At 38.7% G+C, this 12,242-nt stretch overlaps 1 protein-coding gene across 2 annotated transcripts in view; it reads left to right on the top strand.

Annotated features, from left to right (window-relative positions):
* Positions 1–1,892, top strand: part of RNF130 (ring finger protein 130) — a 160,703-nt gene extending 158,811 nt beyond the window's left edge. For both annotated transcript variants that reach the window (XM_072400578.1, XM_072400577.1), the window contains one exon: positions 1,083–1,892. In XM_072400578.1, coding sequence (XP_072256679.1) covers positions 1,083–1,086 — 4 coding nt within the window. In that variant the 3' untranslated portion in view covers positions 1,087–1,892. The remainder of the gene's footprint in view (positions 1–1,082) is intronic.
* The last annotated feature ends 10,350 nt before the right edge of the window (positions 1,893–12,242 follow it).

Genomic DNA, 12,242 nt, shown 5'->3' on the forward strand with positions numbered 1-12,242 from the left:
TTCTCTAGAGGAACAATGGACCTTCTAATCCTATCTTCCCAATCCATGTTGTCTAATACGTGTTTATTTTTGTTTCCAAGAATTTTATGATGTCAATCAGTAAAAACACATTTTACATCACTTTTGTAGCTTTAAGACCTTGTTCCCACTATAGAAATGTGTGTTGTCATACATTCTACTGAAATGGGCAGAAATACATGCAGCAGTGCATTGGCAAAACACACTAAAGCACAATGCATTGTTGGTATCATCAGATATTGCTGTCTATGTGTGATGTCCTGGTGTATCACACAATATGTAAACCGCACCGCTCTGCATATAGTAGTAATGAGAATGATCTGTTTGTACAACTGCCCTCCACTGACACAAATGTTTCTCCTAACTACCAGTCACATTTGTCCTTATTGTGTAGGAAGATGTATTAGAGGTGTAATAGATTAGCAATATCTTTCTTACATTATATAGAGCAAAGGGATGTAAATGAAACCTAGATTCCATTGTAATAAAGCTAGAAAGATCTGACTGAATTATTGTGTTTTAGATGATGCCTTAAAACAAATCAATTTTCATTTTTCCTTCACCAAGTCAGACTGGTGTGAAAAAAATTAAGGTCAGGATAATAACAGATCTGCCACTTTCAGCCAAGGGATACTTGCTGTGAAAGCCTGTAATAATGCACAGTACAGTCTGGCCGATTTAAAAGTCTGGATGGTAGGATTTTATTTTCAAGGAAGGATTTTATAGATCAGACATGAATTTACAGCCATCAGATTGCTCCTTAAACATGTATGCTCAGCTTAGGTATTCTTCTCATAGGTCCTGGAAACTTTTTGGATGGCTGGTATAATCCTTTCTAAGGGAATGGGGAAATGCGTTCCTGTTCCTATTACTATAAACGGGCTTCATTCAAACGCAAGGCTTTTGTTGCCTGGGAATCTCATTCTAAAGTATTATCAGACATGGAGTATATTAAGTCTTTATGTGTATTGATATTTTAATTTAATTGACTTTTTTACAAAAAAGCTAAGGGCAATGAAACAAAGCAATTTTCATACAAGCTGTCTCTTGTGCTTATATTACAGGTAGCCTCTTCTTTCATCGGAACTCGCTTTCCCCACGGAGCATTGGCTATGAAACAGAGCTGTCTACTATTGAACCCTCTCTTGACATCTATGATGAGAACAAAACCTGAGTCTTCTTCTTCACCAGCCATTCTATCTGCAGCCCCTCTACCTCTTTCTGTATTTCCTTACGCCCTATCTAATCTCCCCATTGTGCGTTAACAACTTGTGCTGCCCTGTCGTGTGTCTGTGTCTGAACTGAAGATTTGAACAATACAAAGCACAGTATCCTGTCCGATCCTGCCAGTGGAACAGCTGTTGCATCGTAGACTGGGAGCGCTGGAGGAAGCACAAGGAAGGACAAGCTAGCAGGATGCTGTCCACTACTATATCTTCTGCTATCAGTGTGTCAGAACTACTAAGGAATACCTTTAGTGATATTTTTTTTACAGTAGACCAGAAACTTCTGCAAAACCCCTGCATAAGGGTCCATGGTTGTCTACGTGTCTCATTACTATCAGTGGATTAAAAACATTCATACCGCAGATATTGTTCTAGGTCTGCCTTGACTATTTCTTTGAGGGCTAATCCTTGTTTGTCTTTGGAGTGTGCTCGATTAATGGAGACAAAGACTTTCTCCTAGACACAGACTTGCTTCTCCATTCATGTCATACAATGGTTATACATATTTCTTGGACATGAGGGGTATGGGAACATTGGTCTTAATATCTACTGGGTTCATAAATATGCTTTCTGGTTGTCATATTGGTGACAAACATTGTATGTAAGCACAAAATTAAAAATAAAAAAAAATGAAGAAAATACATCAAATTTCCTTACACTCAAAAAAGATAAATTCACCAGGCGGTCATCTCAGGTTTCAGTAGATGCAGAATTCGAACACATTTTTCTGCCAGAGTCAAGGCATTGGTAAAAATCATTAAATTAGGCCACAAGATGCTCCATCACTGAACAGGGGGAGGATTTGGTGTATTACTTACCTAGGCTTATCATAGTACAGCCGTTATCCCATCACTGTCTTATGGAACCCTAAATTTGGAAAACCTACATTTTTTTTTTGTTTTTTTTTGCTAAATGCAGCAGCCAAACAAAAGTTTACTAACAGTGTTATAGCCCTTCCAGCTGTTGAGCGGACAACATCAATATTTGTGTTGGGTTTTGGCTCTAGTTGTCATAGTAAACTAGAAGCAAAGCCAACTAACAAGACCCGTCTGCACGTCTACACCTGACTGGTATGAAAAATGTGCTGCCAATAGTCACCATTCGGCATCTGTGATGGTAATTTAAAAATAGGAGGCTGGTTGCTCTAGGACAATGACATTGTAGTCCTTTACATCTGCAACCATTTGCATAATTAGTAGCCCACCAAAATAATTTCACTGTAATAATATATATCACTGATGACACATAATGATTACATGAAGGAAAGAAAAAAAAAGAAAGTAATCAACATGTATTCACTACTTTAGTTTCCCATCCTTCATGTCTTGTTGTTTACAAAATAATTAAAGGTTTCAAGTAACCATCTGTTTATTGGGAAACTACTGTATTATGAATTGAACTGCATACCTGCAATATAAAAATCTCTTTTTTTTTTAACTCCCTGGCCTGTATGGGGCTGGCATAGATTTTACATCGCCTGATATTTTAGATCTATACTTTTCTGGTTCCTAAGCATTGTTTAGGTTTCTGATGGCGTAATGGATAGAAGTCTTAAAGAATCACCATAGCAAGTAACCTCCTCCAATACATCATGTGCTTTCCACCTACCAGGGAACCATAAGTGAGAACCTGAAGTTTAAATAGAATGAAGTACCTAAAGTATCAGTCTGTCTGTAGTCATTATAATTGTATTGTTAAGCTGGTTCCAATGTTTATTTGGTATCTGTGTTACTGATTCATCCTTTTGGTTCTTTATTCTCATTTACATTTCAAGTCATTCATTCCTCTTAAACTGCTATTAAGTGGGAAAATTACCTCTTTACATGGGTGGTTTTTGACCGAAAGAATGCCCCCTTACAATGGAGCTCAATGGAAATGTTTTCATTATTTTTATAATGTTTTAATGGTGAAAAATGTTGATTCATGGTCAATCGACATGTCCTACAGTAGTTGGGAGAATGCCCCTTATATTGGTGGAAAGTGGAAGAATGGCCCTTACATTGGTGGTAAGTAAAGGATTGCTCCTTTCCATTTGTGGGAGAAAGAATGCCTTTTTATTTGGTGAATGGTGGAAATAATCCTTACATGGTGACTGGGAGGCACCAAGCATCATCTAGTCTATTTCTCACCAGGCTTACCTTTCCTGGCCTTTTCCATTTATTAGATTTCAGTTCATTCAGTTATGATCTTAGCATCACATAAGTGCACTACTTATAGCAGACTGCAAATACAGCCTGCCTGGGAACACCTACTACAGACTGGCATCCACCCATAAAGGCATTTATGTGGGCAAGAATACTGCGTGCATTGAGGGTGAAGCTTCCTAGCTTATTTTCTCCCATCAGCTATGACCTTCATGCACTGCATACAGAAATGGAAGGTATGTAATAAAAATGTAATAGGTTCATTTAAACTTTTCATTAGCATGCTGTGAGATAGTTATAGCAAAATGTAAGCAGAATAAATTTCTGCACTACATATATGTGACAAAAATAAACATTTTTACTCCAACTTAACTCCATATACAATTAGTATGGGGTTAAGGCTACATATGCAATTAGCTTAAAACTTTATAAAGATTAAAAAAAAGCATTACAGCAATTTCTATCATTTCTTACCATTTCATACAGTATAGCTTTTTGTTTCTGAGACTACACATATGCTTTAAATATCCAGTGTATGGAATAAAAATAATAATATACTACCAAAACATTGGTGCTGGATTACTAAAATAGTAAAATATTTTACCTAGCAAAGTATCTGTTCACTTATCTAAGTCAATTGTTGGTAAAATCTTCTTTTCACCATCATATTCTTCCCCAGAGCTTCCAATCACATTTGAGCCTTAAGCTGCGTACACACTGCCAATTTTTGTCGTTGGAAAGGACAAAAATTGGCAGTGCACGATGCATGAACGGTGCTGTACATACAGCACCGTTCATGCTCTATGGAGAGGGGAGGGGGAGAGCGACGGAGCGGCAGCCTGCTGCGCGCTCTCCCCTTCACTTTCATTACGATCGGCTGTCGTCCATCGTCCGTGGATCCGGCAGGTCGGTCGTCCGGACGATGGACGACACCGACTGTACACACGGCAGATTTTCGCCCGATAATTGGCCGATGCCGATTATCGGGCGATAAAAATCTGACGTGTGTACGTAGCTTTACTTTATATTATATACCATAGAGGTGACAGGTTACATGTGATAGGTTATCTGGGGTACCATTATCTTTACGGTTGCAGGGATGTAAGGGTAATGTAAGTAAACAGAGCGGACTGAATTACTGGCTGTTTTGATGATGTCTTGAACAGAATCCATTTTACTTGTTGCTTTTTCCAGTCAGACTGGAGACTGGTGTGAAAAATATACAAGTTTGGATAATTACAGGGCTGCCACTTTCAGCCAAGAGATACTAGATAATAGATAAAAAAATCTATGAGAGGCTGTAATAATGCACAGTACAACTCTGATGTCTCAAAAGCCTGGATTGTAGTATATAAGGAAAAGTAACCAAGGAGAAAAGTCGGGCATGCATGTCTCATCCATCAGCCCCCCCACTGAGCTACATAATTATGTATGCGGGGAGGTTTGTCATTTCTTAGAACAACAAAGTAATAGATTTAATAATGCCACATCCAAAAAATTAACAAACAAAACAAAAATTGCAGAAAATATTAGATCTGGGTGAAAAGAGAACAAGGAGTTATTTAGAGCCGATTAGGGAAACTAAAAATTATTGAGATTAAATAGGAATACAAATTAAAAATAACAGCAAAGCAAATGTTCACTTCAAAGTCTTTACATGGGGTGGCTGCATTGGTCTTTTTCATTCAAGTTTTTTCCCTTTTACTTTTACCTGGCGATCCTGTCAGTAATACCCTCAGGGTGAGAATGTTCACTTATCTTACTGGGATGTAGGGGATGTGTTTAGTGCACAGTATCTTACAGTGATATTGGATTTCTGGCAGGACCAACAGGATCTTTCTGTACTTGCTGAACATTCACTTAGCTTGAATATAAAAATGAATGGTAGCGCCACATATAAGGAAATCTAAGTTGCAATACATTACATTTTTGTTAATGAGATTTGATACTGAGATTAGATATAAGGTACATTAAGGAAAATTATAGTGGAGGCAATGGTGTAAATACAGTTCAGTGGATACCAGTGTGATTTTTTTTTTTGTTGGGAAGACCCTCACAATTTAGGAAATGGGTCCAAGGTCCTTCTTGAGCAAGTAGCAAAGTTGCAAATGCAAGCTCTGTGATTCCTTCTCCTATGCTACCCTTTCCTCTCAGTACAAATCCTTCAAACACAAATCCCCTAGAGGTACAGATCTCCCCCACAGCTTTGAATACACAAAGTATATCCCCTTCTCCCATCCAACAGTATCCCCACAGTATAGCCCCTTCCCCCGAGAAGACCTCCTCTTTTATTACAGGTCTTTACTCTTAAATTCACTTACCAGGCCCCAAACACAGCCAGTTCAGAATATTGGGAAGTCCTCCCCTCTGTTATGGGACCAAAGCTAAAGGAAGACTCCCTCGGCTCTGAACTGCTGCTGAAAGTAAGGTGAAAGTAGCACTGTGGTTTCTGGTGAGGAGCAGCCATTGCTTATCTCATGAAGGTTGGTATTGGCGGACGCGCTTTTTTAATATGCTAGTTGCCTGGCTTTTATGCCAGTACAGTTTTTAATACTTCCTGTGGCATCTGGAAGAAGTAAATTAAGAGGTCTGACTTAATGCTAAATTCTAATCCACAGGCATGGGGTCAGGTCATTGGTTTAGAAAGTTCTAAAACTAGAAATTGTCAGGCCACTAGTTTTTTTAGAGGGTTGTTACCTAAATACAACTGCAAAGTGTCCTGGACATTAGGTGGCTAATTTCATTTGCCTGAAATTCTCTTTTATCTCAAAATACTGAACAATTGAACCTAATGACAGTATGCAACATTGTAAAATCAAGTGAATCTAATTAAATCAAATGTTTGCCAGCAGGAGATCAGATTGCTTAGTTTAGATTAAAATGTGGTTTAGCCCTAATAACCAAAAGTGCCTATTAGTTATTAGTCAAAGATACTTTTCTCAAAGGAAAACGTTTCTGTTTTTTGAAAGAGCGAAAAACTTTCTTTTAGAAAGAAAAAAGTGCCAGATATAATTGCTGAACAAACCATGTTTTATCTTACTGTTTCTAAAAATAACTTTCCATTTCCTTGCATCCAAGTTATCAGCCCTCTGTATGTGGGATTTCCCAAAAGATTCTTCGTGCTTTTGTGTTTGGCTCACTCCGTACAGAGGCTGTATAACAGGCATCCCCACCAATTCCATAGCAGACTGCTATACTAAAGGTATGACAGGGAGTAACAATGTATTTATTATACACTATCCTTGTATGAATAAAAGTTCCAAACTACTATACTACGTGCCATTGCAGGCCTGGTCGTTATCTTTCTATTTATCAAGGTTGTAAGTAACACTGGATGAAAGGTTTAGTACAAAAAAAATGCTTGTTAATGGTTAAATATTACTAATTTTATAAATATGTATATATCCACAAAAAAGAGGGACAACTGGCGAGAAAAATGGGGACATAGGAGCTTATTTCTGAAAGACAGGCAGTCCCTCCAACAGTTGGGATGTATGGTAAATATATATATGTATACAGTGTTTGTGTTTTCAATATGTGTTTATATGTGTATACAGTATCTGTACATTAGGGTACAGCTGTACTGATGTGCACCAAGAATAAAGAGGTGGGGGTGGTAAACTAAATGGTAGAGGGTATTGTGCACTGGGCTGTTTTTATTTCTGCCCCCTGCATGTATTTATATTAGTGTTATATCACTATTATGATTTCAGACCGTTTACATCAGTGTTTCTCAACGGGGATTCCTCCAGAGGTTACTAGGGGTTTAAGCAATGGAACCAAGGTCAGTCTAACAAATTCCAATGACCTTTTTGAACATCTGTAAGGGTGGCAGCCTTCCCAATAGCCAGCGGTATTGAGAAAGGTTGGTTTAGATGAATATTGACAGGTTTCATTTCAAGAGTACAAAGAGAGAAAACACAGTGAACTTGCAAGTAACATTAAACAGTATATTATTTAATCCTGTATGTAATGCTAACTTCTCCTTCCTCTTATCATACCTCTTCCACTTTCATTTGCACATTATAAGGTCCCCCTGTGCTGCTAAAAGAGAGTTGATCAATCAATATTTGAGCCAAGCATCCATAAATTGGGAGTTGTGCCTAGCTACTTGTCAGGGGACTAAGGTGTTGATTGAATTTTTTAACTTATTCTGGTGGATCCAAGAGAACAAATCTTGTTGCGATACATATTTAGATTTACCAGGATATATGGAAGGATCCTTAGAAATATAGTTATATATATAAAAGGGCCTTTTCTCAAAGACAAAAAGCTCTGTTTTTATATTTCAGTCTGTTTATTAGTTTTCAAAAACATCACAACAAAATGATAATATAAACAACGCAGATGAATTCAAAAGTAAAAGTCAGCAGTCACCTAGAACTACTCCAGGCTCCAAACATATACAGAGACATATACATAATACAATATTATTAAAGTGTGTGTTCTCTTCCAGGTAATCCAAGGTATTTATCTATGGATCCCATGTTTTATAAGGCAGAAAGATTATTGCTAAGCATGTACAAATGTTTGTAATTTACCATGATCCAGTTTAGTTATGTTCAGTGAAATAAAGAGAGATGGTATAAAATCCCTAGCATATCACTATTGTGATACAAGTAGCCAGTAATATATAAAAAAATATGTGTGACAAATGTTGCTCTGTGGGGATTTGGGAAAATAAATGTAGAAGTTAGGGTTGAATATCCTTGCCCAGAATTTTGTCACCCTTTTGCAGTGGCACCACGTATGTTACACTATGCCCACTTGACTATACCCATAAAAAGGAGAAAACTGTGAATACTGAGCTTATGGAATCTATATAGTGCCATGTACCATCTAATGACTTGTCATTTGCTTCTATAAGAAACGTGTTAAGTAAAATTCTGTACCCAAGGCATATGCAGCCTCTTTGCCATTCATAACCTTCCATGATATTTGTGAGTCAGCTTACCATTGTTCCAGAAAAGGGAGTTTTCTAAAAACTAAAAGAAAGGAGCAGATACTCTGGGAATAGAATATCTATATAATAGATATTCTATTCCCAGAGTTTTCTCTCAGGTACTTTCAAAGAAGTGTGTTGAAGGGCTTGGATTGCTAACTTATGCTTAGTGTTATTGAATGAGCGGAAATAATAGCTAAAAATTTCACTTGGAGGGGGGATTTATTCTCAAATCCAAAAAATAAATTTTTTTATACTTTCCTGCTTTTAGAAAAATCTCATATTCTCAGTAAATCTTTATTTTTGCACCATTTTATTGACCTGCATTACATTCTGGGCTAATTTCAGGGTTACCCCAAAGTGAAATGAATGGAGCATGAGCCAGCATAAAGTACGTTTCGCAACTTATGCCTATCCAGCACCAGGAGTGAGCGAGATAAAGTTAGACAGAGGATTGGTAGACTGTAATAGTTTAATCAAAATACGTATTGATGGAAAAGGAGAGGAAATGTACAATAAAATGTCATTAGCAATATAACACATTTGTTTCCCATGAATCTACAATCAATACTTTTGATATCAGGGTTGGAATGGATGGCCATAACCAGGGTCTACTCCAGTGCAAAGTGTAGAGCAGACAAGAAACACCCCAAATAGTTCCACTTTTAATGGATAAAACCAGGGATTTGTATTCCTTCAAGAAAAGTTGAGCAGATGGGGAATCATGGAAGCATATCAGCTAAAACCTATTGCTTCTAAGAGATAAATGGTCTCAAGAGAGGCTATGAAATGCTTTTTGAAGGTCAGCAGAAAGAAACATGAGCTCCCAGGAAGAGTCAGTCCCTTTTAGCTTGAACTGCAGGGATTAGATGAGTAGTTCTTTGTGTACAGTCAGAGGCCTGATAACAGCATAAGAAACCTACCTGGTTCAGATCGATGTACTGAGCTAAACAAAAAGTGGTTGGAGAGAATTTTGGTCATATTTTTGAGCTCACAATATAATAATGAAATAGGTCTGTAATTAGAGATAAAACTATAGTCTTTGACAGGTTTGGATGGTAAAGGACTGGTGGCAGACAGGAAATGCAGTGAGAGACGGGCTGAGGTCAGAAGGAAGACGGGAAATGTAAGCGCAGACAGGCTGAGGGCAAATCAGATAGGAGATGTAGTGGGAGACAAACTGAGGTCAGAAAACCGGGCACTAAATATAATGCAGCAGTGTCTGTCATAACATGGTAACAAACACTAATAAAAGCCCTCCTGTCCGTAGGAAGTAGCTCATTACCATCACATAAGAAGTTCAAGTTGCACTAAACCCCCTCCACTCGCCTATCCCAGCTCCATCACTGGACACTGCCAGCTCCCCTTTTCTCTTCTTCCTTACAATCTTCAGCCACCTTTATTGGCTGGGCTGGGATTATGTAACTCCCCCATGCATGTTCAGAGACACAACCCGCCCACCTCCTTGAGTCTGCGATGTCTCCTGAAGACGTGGTCCGCGGCTCTGGCCGGTGCGCCCCACCAAGCGGGGTCCTTCTTCTGACCTCGCTGGTGGGTGCACCAGCCAGAGCCACAGCCCACCTGTTAGACTAGTGGGCCCTGGACCAGGGGTTGGGGGGCCTCTGCCCTAAAGGAATGTCATGATTCAAACGCAAGATGAAAAGGATTCAAGTAGAGGTAATAAAAAAGATATCCTGGAGTATTGGAGATGGACTGCTATGTAATACTGGTGGAAGGTTGAAGATAATTTGTGTCTGCTTGGGTGGGATGTAGATTTAATTAAAATTTGGTCAAAGACAAAAATGAAGTTGCCTATTATATTTAGGGTCCCACATCACAGGCTGATTCAATGTAGTGAACAATCTTGAAGGGACTCAGTCAAGGTGTCTGAGTTTGTGAAGTGTATGAGAGGGGTTTAGAGAGGCAAATACCAATCCCTCTTTTTGTTTCTTCTCTCCAGCATTTGCAGAAAAAGAAAGTCTGGTCATTTTTATGAATGTAAGATGAGGAGAATTTGGGGTTAGAATAGTTTTTTGTAAATCAATACTTAATATACTATATTATACTATAATGTCTTTTAACAGGAACATTAGGGCCCTGAACATTATTGGTGAGTAATATAAGTCAAGAACTAATAGTTCTATGGGTGTCAGGCATGGGTGTCTCCAATTCATTAGCACCCAGTAAAGCTGCACCACAAATACCAAGGTCTATACGGACACCTAGAAGGGGTGAATAGAGGAATGGGAAAAGAGACAGAAAAAGACAATGAAGGGTTGCAAACAGAACAAGGTTATGAAAATAGTCAAACACTACCAAGACCAGGATGTATAAAATGCTGCTGTAATAATACCAAAGTACAATTTGTCATTTCTGGTAGTAAACTGTTGAGCGGAGTACTGCTCTCCTCTGTGTGAAGGAGGTCAGACAATGGGAAACTAATGGGTCAATAATAACTAGAAAAAAATACATTCAAATAGGTGAATCATTGCTGACTGGCAAGACTAGGAAAACAAGAAGAAGTGGGAAAGAAATAATAAAAACAGTTAAGCTACGTACACACTTCCAATTATTAAGGTTGGAAAACGAACGACAAACGATCCTGCACGATATCTACGAACGATCGTATAGCACCGATCCTGCACATAGAGATAACGACACGATCGTTCGTAGATATTGTACACACAATAGATACGATCGTTTGAGCGATAGAGGAACTATGTGCACGACAGGAAAGTGAACGAACGTTCGTTCATTACGCATGCTCAGACCATGGACGATCAACGAACGATCGTACACACGAACGATGTTCAACAATCGTCGTCCAATCCGATCCGCCGGTCCGGTCGTTCGTTTCCAACGACTTTCCTCGTTCGTCGGCGTCGTTGGTTACTTTTTTTACGAACGATTTTTGCCCAATCGATCGTTCGTCGTTCGTTTTGAACGATAAAAATTGGAAGTGTGTACGCACCTTTAGACAGGACTCCGGTGATAAAGATCTCAGGACAAGTGAGGATTGTAGCAGCCAGATGAGTGTGGAATTCAGAGGTAAGTGGGATATCATAGTAAATCAGGAGGGTTGCATCTGTCTTTTGGAAGAATCTTTTTCTTTTTTTTCATAAAGTTAAAAGTAGAGCTTTGGCACACTCTGCTGACGATTTTGAAGAAGGGTGATGCGATATGAGTAATATTTTTCTTGACATAGAAGCAAAGCCTGAAAGGATAGGCACATTTGTCCCTAATATTACAAGAGAGAGGAGGGTGGAGTAAAGGTTTAGGAGACCTTTGTTTTTGAATAATTACTGAAGAAATTATTTTGATAGAGTGGCCCCCTGACAACTTTCATCAGTGATTGTTTGGTCTGAAAAAGGTGGTGTTTTACAATCCCATCCCACATGCCACCATCAGCCCTAGGTACAATTGATTCCGGGAACCCCTAATCTGAAAGTTATACCATCTGGACTGTTTCCCATGATCTTTATTTTTCCCTTCTCCAGTTTAATCTTATTTAAAGCTGACATTTGAGAGGAGTTTTGCAAAAATGGACAGATCGTATCATTTAGTTTCTGCTTTATGCGTTCAAATCTATGGCCAAGACCTTGAACCTTGTTTTAGATCCAGGCTAATTCTGCTTGTTGCTTTGTGTAATTCCCTCTGTAATAAGTCAGTAAAAGCAATCAGGTCAGAATCTCTAAATATGAGGATATCACATAACCCCACACCTAGTGTGATCAGACATGTGACTGATTTGTTGGTTTAGTCCAACCACTATTGAATCAATATCTGGGAAAGATACAAATGAAGCAAGAGTTTTGCTCCCCCTAAGGCAGAGGTAGGCAACCTCCGGGCTTTAGGCCGGATACGGCCTAGCCAGTATTTCAGTCCGGCCTAATGCCCCCCTAGTTATTTATT

The sequence above is a fragment of the Pyxicephalus adspersus genome, chromosome 2 (assembly GCF_032062135.1).
Source record: "Pyxicephalus adspersus chromosome 2, UCB_Pads_2.0, whole genome shotgun sequence".
Classification (NCBI taxonomy): domain Eukaryota; kingdom Metazoa; phylum Chordata; class Amphibia; order Anura; family Pyxicephalidae; genus Pyxicephalus; species Pyxicephalus adspersus.